Source organism: Gordionus sp. m RMFG-2023, chromosome 1, assembly GCF_954871325.1.
Source record: "Gordionus sp. m RMFG-2023 chromosome 1, tfGorSpeb1-WG-v2, whole genome shotgun sequence".
Lineage (NCBI taxonomy): Eukaryota > Metazoa > Nematomorpha > Gordioida > Chordodea > Parachordodidae > Gordionus > Gordionus sp. m RMFG-2023.
The window spans coordinates 33,164,738-33,172,763 of NC_088775.1; the positions used below are offsets into that span (position 1 = coordinate 33,164,738).

At 23.4% G+C, this 8,026-nt stretch overlaps 1 protein-coding gene across 2 annotated transcripts; it reads right to left on the reverse strand.

Moving 5' to 3' along the window:
* Nucleotides 1-270: 270 nt before the first annotated feature.
* LOC135931578 (large ribosomal subunit protein eL6-like) lies at nt 271-6,332 on the reverse strand. Of its 2 annotated transcripts, none has more exons than XM_065468802.1 (5): nt 6,270-6,332; nt 5,818-6,079; nt 5,455-5,607; nt 3,512-3,793; nt 271-562 (listed from the first exon to the last, which is right to left on the reverse strand). In XM_065468802.1, exons 2-5 carry the CDS (start codon nt 6,076-6,078, stop codon nt 383-385), a joined length of 876 nt encoding a protein of 291 aa, XP_065324874.1. In that variant the 5' UTR covers nt 6,079; nt 6,270-6,332; the 3' UTR covers nt 271-382. The 2 variants fall into 2 exon arrangements, with proteins under 2 accessions (XP_065324874.1, XP_065324875.1); XM_065468803.1 differs by having other exon boundaries at nt 5,818-6,100; nt 6,270-6,295.
* Between the last annotated feature and the right edge of the window lie 1,694 nt (nt 6,333-8,026).

Below are 8,026 nucleotides of genomic sequence, written 5' to 3' on the forward strand. Positions count from 1 at the left end.
ATTAAAACCATTGGCATCTTTACAGAATACAAAATTGTATAAGATATCAGATTGGAAATCGGCCGATATCAATTTAATATCAGAAATATCGGATCAGCCTTCAAAAATTGGTATCGGTAGACCCATAATTATTGATTTAAAAAATATTTATCTTGATTTCAATTATTACAAATTATATCTATTTAATGGCCTGCCATTAAAAATAGGAAATTTTAACATAATTTTTATTTATCCAAAAATTTAACAATTATATATATATAAATAAAAACAAACAATAATTCCAAAAATAAAAAAACTTTATCATCACAAAATGTAGTATATGTAAAAATTAATAATAAAGGTATATAAATTATAAGTCATATCCCAGCATTTGATAATTTACTTAGAAAACCATGGCATGTGGATACTGTCCAGGTGAAAGTGAAAAGGGGAGTGTCAAATATTTTTTCATGAACCTATTTTCAAGCCCATTTTCAGTTATGGCGCCATCTATGAGTTCTAAGATACGATTATCAACTATTTTCTGAATTTCCTTTTTCTGATCTGGGAGTGCCTCTTTAACCTGTAAATAATAGATTTAAATGTTAACCAGAAGATTTGATCTAAAAAATATAAACGTTTTACTTAAGCTAATAAAACTAACTTGACCACCCATCCTAGATCCAGTAAATTTAAATATTTTATAGGAAATAATATTTCATACTAAATAAAAACAAGAATAGATTAATTATAATAAAATTCAGTATATTTAAAAATTAGTTCCAGTAATAAATAATTACGAGAAAATTTGGATCAGACTAAATAGAGGCCTATTATGAATGAGTTTCAACCTACCAATTTAATGTTTTAAAAAATTAAGCCTGCTCATCCATGACTTTCTAAAATAAAATATACCCGTCTATTAATTCATCTAATAATTGTTTAACCCACTCACCTGTAATTTGTTTAGTTTATAAATGTGATATTATCAAATAAAAAAATTGCAGTAAAATATTGAGATTGTATTTTTTATAAGAATTGTAGCAAAAAACTTCAAAAACATATCTTTTCACAAAAACCCTTTCTACCCATAGGTGAGAACAATGATTCATTATTTTTTTCATTCTATAAATATTAATCTATTTTAAATCAAATTTTCATCATCACAATTACAACTTAATTACATTCATTTATACATTGTTTGCAGTAAAATTGAGATCAATATTATATGAATTCTAAATAAATTATTTACTTTATTCTAATATAAACATTGCCCTACTAAAATTTGAGAAAACATTTTATAATTAAAAAAACGCCTTGATATTTATAAGAAAAGTAGTATAGGAATTAGTGATCTGCATTGGGCATAATTTTTCAAATCGGGCCCGGCCCAAGATTTTTTTTAAGAAAGTTTTGACAGCCTAGCCCGAACTTGAAATTTTTCTCAAAAAAATTTACAGGCCCAGCCTGGCTCGAATTTATTTAAATATAGAAATTATTTTTTTTTTATAATTACTCAAAATAAAAGACATATGTTATATGGCGTTTAGTTTCAATAAATAAAATCAAAAATTTTTATTTTACATAAAAATTCAATATAAAATTGATAAATTTAGATGTATTTTAAAAAAAAATCCAAAGTCTGACCCAACCCAGCCCGAATTTTTAAAAATATTAGGCCTGGCCTGAACCCGATTATTTTAAATAGAATTAGGCCCAAGGCCCGATTTGCAGATCTTTAATAGGAATATTGTAATTACATTTTTAAAATATAATCTAAAAAGCGTAAAATGAAAATAATAACACCGACCTTGCCCGAATGGGCTTCAAGCCTAATTTTATTTAAAATAATCGGGTTCGGGCTGGGCCTAATATTTTTAAAAAAATTTCGGGCCGGATCGGGTTGGATTTTGGAAATTTTATTAAATATATCTAAATTTTTCAATTTTATATTGAATTTTTTATGTAAAATAAGAATTTTTGATTTAATTTATTGAAACTAAACGCTATATAACATATGTATTTTATTTTAAGTAATTATAAAAATTAATTTCTATGGCCTTGCCGGGCTGATAAATTTTTAAAAAATAAATTTTGGGTTTGGGCTGGCAAAACTTTTTAAAAAAATTTTGGGCCAGGCTTGAAAAATTAGGCCAGATGCAGATCACTAATAACAAGCATTCTTATTTACAATTGGAGATGCACTAATAATTTTATCAAGCCAATTTCTTGGATATAGTTGTTGTTAGGGCTGTGCCGATATTAAATATCGGATCGGTACCGATATTTGACGTTTTCCGAAAATATCGGATCAGGCCGATACTTGTAAAAACCAAAATCTTTTAACTTTTCTTTTTTTTGTTATTTTATTTTATGTATATTTATTTTACATTATAGTATTTTCTAAATAATTTTTTTAAATTTTATTTCTTTTTATAGTATTTTAAAAGTTTTATTTTATAAAAATAGAAAGGAACACCCAAAGTTTTATTTATTTTAAATCTTTTTAAATAACGCCAATTTTTTAATTTATATTTTAAATAAAAGAATTTTTTATCTGAATTATGGAAATATTTTACCAAGGACAAAGATAATTTTGCAAAATGTGTTATCTGCAGAATCATCTGAGTCTGCCTTCAGTACGGCAGGATATAGATAGTCCATATCGTCCCAGAAAATCTAGAGGCTCTCATATTTATTAAAAAATCTAATATATTATAATTTTATATATTAAATATTACAATTTTATAATTCCAACATAAAATGGATTTATTAAATATATATTTTTTTATATAGTCTTAATTGTAGAAATAAAAAAAATAAATTTAATTCATAATTCGATTTTTTGCATAAAAAATAATGATTTCTTAATTACATTTGGTTCAAACGAGGGTGACTAAATATCAGTAAAAATATCGGATCGGTTTTGAAGAAATATCGGATCGAATCGGCGAAAAATATGTGGATCAGCACAGTCCTAGTTGTTGTAATGATACAACTTAATGGTTTTCATTTTATTTTACATTATGTATTTAAAGTGGTGTTGATTCAATTACATTTATGTTTAATATTACTTTTTGACAAATGTTTCACTCAAGGTGAAAAATAATATATATATATTTATCTTAGATTATAATTTGACATCAGTTATACTTTACTTTATAAAATTTGTTATTTATCTTTTAAAATATTATTATTACAGAACAGATAATTATATCATGTAATTATTCTTTATAAATTCTTAATTCTAAACCATTCTCATTTTATTATTATTAGAAGTTTCCCCACTTGTAATAATAGCCAATCTAATTTTTATAGGATTTATTACTCCAAAGAAATTCATACAAAAAATTTAGTAATTAAAACTTATATGCTAAATATATATCCTTTATTCAAAAATATCATTGATTTGGTTATAATTCTCAAAATCTCTTTTTAAAAATTTTTGATTTTATAATACTAACCCTATACCAATTCAATATTAAAAAATCAGTTTACTATTATAATTTTTGGTTATTGAATAAAATCTCACATTTTTAGCACCACTTTCAAAAATATCCTCATCCTTATTTTTGCGTTTGGATTTTCTTTCATCTCTTTTTTTAACTTCTGGGCTAAAGTATGTCATTTCCCCTTTGATTAATTGATCAGTCAGGCCATCCAAGATTTGAGGAAGTTCAAATCCAGGGATTCTTTCAGTAGTCGCAATCACCCTTGATTCATGAATTCGTCTTAGTGGACAGCCATTCAATTTGTGGGGACCAGTGATAAGTAATAAACCTGAATGAGGAAGTCGGTCAAGGAAAATTACTCGCTTTACATTTGTTTATTTTGGGTAAAAACAAATATTTTATAAAAAGATACAGTAATATTGATTAATAATAAAAGTTATTGAAAAAGCTATCACATTATCCAATTATACTAACAAAGATAAGTATTAAATATTTGCAATGTTCGTATTCAATCTGATTTGTCGAATATTCAATTTGAAAATTAAATCTTCAAATTAAAAATCAAGGTAATCAAAATTTTTTTGAATGAATCTTTGTATATATTTTTTAAGAAATTTGTTATTTCATCTTGAAGGATTTCTTGTCTATGAAAATTATAAAAAGTTTAAAATAAAATTTTTTTTACTAAACATATTTTGAATTTTAGGTAAAATTAGATCAAAAATCTTTCTTTTTTAAACAATTTTCAAACATTTTTTCTATTAAAATTTAAAAAGTGATTTATAGATGTAGAAATAAAATAAGGTTCCTTAACAAGTTAAATATATACAAATATTTTTAAATATTTATTATAAGTTTTAATATTAATGAATAGTTTCAAATATTTACAAATAACGTCCAATATATATTATAAATTTTGAATAAGAAAAAAAATCAAATTATACAAATAATTTTGAATAATGAATAAAAAAATTATTCAACAAATAATATATTTCCTTTATTTGTATTCGAGTTTTCGAATCAAATAATTTTCTTATTCGTGGTATATTTCCTTGTATTTGAATCAAATAATTTTGTTAGATGTGGTAAAATACTAGGTATGTGCATAACCCACTTCAGTAAATTGGTAATAAACAAAACAATGTGGTAAACTATTATTATTTTATAAATCTTATACTTTTGTAGTATCAAATGATGAACTAAGATTAGTATATATTGAAAATTAAAGCTGGATACCATTTAAAAGACAAGTGGTAACTGGGGAAAAGGTAGAGTTAATGTTATATACAATCAGTATATATATATATATTATTAATATATATTATTATTAACAATCTATGTAATTATAATCTGAAATTTCAAGTTAAAATAGCAAAATAATTTGTAATTGCATTAATACTACTTAAGTTTATAATGTACAAAGCTAAAAATGATAACATTTTTGCAGAAGTTATGCTTAACAATCATTGAATATTTTAATCATTATTTGTCAAAAAATACTAATATTATAATCTAAAGTAATAATTAAAATTCTAATCAACTAATTATATTTAACAAAATTTTTTAAATATAATATAAATAAGCCCTAACTAATATTTTCATAATTTTTTAATTTAAGCTATAACCCATATCCCTATAATTTTTTAATCTTAAAAATAATTTATAAAATAGGGTATTGTGATGGACATTTAAATTATTTACTTATTAATTTTATGCCTGTAAAGTACCTTTCTTGAAAAAATTAAGAAGTAAACATAATCTAATATATTGGGAATTAAAGATAAGGGATAGGTTCTAAATTGGAGGCAATGATAATATTTCCTCTACTTTTAATAATTTTAACTTAATTTACATTCAAATGTGTTTACTTCTCTAGCATCTATTAATATTTATTTCAAATTTACTTTAAAAATTTTGTAGGATACAAGCATAATTCCCAATTTTTATCAAATTATTGGGAGCCAAAGATTATGAGTTAAACAATAACTTTTTAAAAAATAAGTATTTTAACATTAAATATTACCTTTCCTCTATATGGTCCTGCCATTACAATCAATATCTTTCCTGGAATTAATGATGGTCGAAGTGGTTTATATTTTCTAGCTCTGTTCCTATCTTTCTTACTCAACCGTTGCTTCTTGAAAGAACACTTTTGCTCTATAGGAATCGTTTTGGGCTATATATGAAAATATGTTGGGCAAGAAATAAAATTGGTTAAGCAGATTTATAACATTTTCAAAACCAGCTTTAGAATTTTGATCATTTTATGGCTAAAGCCTAAATTTTTTAAAATGTTATAAGGAATATTAATGAAGCTCAGTGCAGATATTTAGTCTGTTTAATCCTGCAGATCTGTTATAAGTAGAAAATTTTAAATAAATTGTACCATTTTTTTCTTTAATATCACTCGTTGTTCCCCATTTTTGTCTCCACCAATGGGTTTGGTCATTGTTTTTACTGGCCTAACTTTTGCTTCCTTTTCTTTTTTAGCTTTCTTTATTGCTAAGGTCACACTGTTTTCAACGATTGGGTCAAAAAGTCTTCTTCTATGAAAAATTTTGGACTTGGAAAACCTCATGATTCCTTTACAGATTTCATAATTTCTAAGGTTTTTACCAGTTTTTGTCTTTTTAGCAACTTCCTTCATTCTAGAGTATGTAATTGAAAGTCTAATTTCATACATAATTCATTTTTATAAAAAATCACCAACATACATAAACTCTTATATAACAAACTATTAATTCTAAACTTGTTCAACAAAATAATATTGACAATATTTACCATATGTGCTTGTTCTCACAATAATGAATAAATATAATATATATTACAATGCCTTACGAAAATGTGAGGAATAGGAAATTGAAGTGACGATAGGTTGTTTGGTTAGTGCACTTTGTATTAATTTAGAATTTTAAATAAATATTAAAATTATGTTTGAATAATGGTTAAACATCTTTTCAAGAAAAATAAAAATTTATGTAATTAGAAAATACTATACAATTTAATACATAAAATTAAATGAGTTAATTAAATTAATAAAATAATGTTATTGACAATAATATAAACTAATTTGTATATTTTAAATGAATTTCTTAACTTTTTCCATAAATTCTCTAGACTTTCTAAATCTTTTAAATTTTATATTAAATTATTTAAAGATGCAATCTAACCATCTTTATTTTTTCAAAAATTATTAGTATGAACTCCATAAATATCAAAAATACAAAATTTTACTTTTCAACTCTGTTAACTTCCTCAGAAATGGCTACGTTTACAAATCCAAAAAATTAAAGGTATATATTACTTAATTTAAAATATCTCGTAAATAATTTAGCCTAAAATAGGATTTCTTTTATATAGCTTTTTAATATTACACAATAAAATTTAATAAAATTTGGCTCTATACTGCTGGAAATAGAAAATAGGTAGAGTTAAAAAATAAATATTTTTTTCCTTTAAATTTTATTTATAGGGGGTATAGAGTTGGAACAACGTCTATTAAATGACTTTAATGGGCATTTATATATTGATAAATTAATTGTTCTTAATGTGCAGTAATAAGACAATTATCTCTATGTATTTTTACATGTTTAATAAATGAACCGCCAATCAATAATATATATATATATATCATTGATATATATACATCATTGATGCTTTCTCAAAGCGCACTATAGCTATTAAATTTTAAATGTAGAATAGCTATTTTATTATATATTTTTAATATTATTTCCGAATTTTTTTTTGAAGTATGGGAGAATAAATAAAATATTGCTACGAAATTATATTTTTTTACAATCCTAAATTAAATTTTATTCCAATTAAAATTTTATTTTTAAATATTCGCATCGCGTGTTAACTAATAATCAAATTAAGTGATATATTATCGCGAAATGGTTGTCCAGAAATATGTTCAAAAATCTATATCGCATATGAACCAGTGGGTTACTAGGGGAGGGGCGCAGGGACTCGAACCCCCTGAAAAATTTGAATAGCTCCCTGAAGCAAAAAAATATTTTAATGGCTCCTTATCCTCTTGAACTTTAAAATAAATTTTTTTGATAGCCTCCTGTACGATTTTTTATAATTCTATTAAGTAATATAATATATAGATTTAATTTTTATTTAAAAATTAATAAGACCCTCTAAATTTTTATCTATTTTAATTTTTGGATTAGATTAATACATATTAATTATACTTTCACTATGTCAGCTTACAATTAAATTCTGTGTTAAATATAGAATATCAATATCACTCACTAAATATTAATTAAGCATTGACAGTTGAAGCTTAATTGTCTTTTATTATTTAAATTATTATATAACCCTAATTAAATAAATAAAACCATTTATTAATTGAAAATTAACAAATTTAATATTGTAATTAGCCGAGTTCAAAATTACTAATATTATTCATTTTTAATTTATTTACCATGCCTCTTCCTAAAAACATTTTCAAGGTTGAAATAAATATAAGAGATTTCTTTATAAAAAGTAAGTAGACATATAGTTTATAATCCTCCATTATATATAAATGATTATAAAAAGTAAGTAGACATATTGTTTATAATCCTCTATTATATATAAATATTAGG

Bases quoted from the DNA above. Each gene is read 5' to 3' on its own strand.
- LOC135931578 (XM_065468802.1), bottom strand. From the start codon at position 6,078: ATGAAGGAAGTTGCTAAAAAGACAAAAACTGGTAAAAACCTTAGAAAT. The intron at 5,608-5,817 runs GTACAATTTATT...TTTCATATATAG, and splicing joins TGATATTAAAGAAAAAAATG to CCCAAAACGATTCCTATAGA. The intron at 563-3,511 runs GTGAGATTTTAT...TATTATTTACAG, and splicing joins TTGAAAGTGGTGCTAAAAAT to GTTAAAGAGGCACTCCCAGA.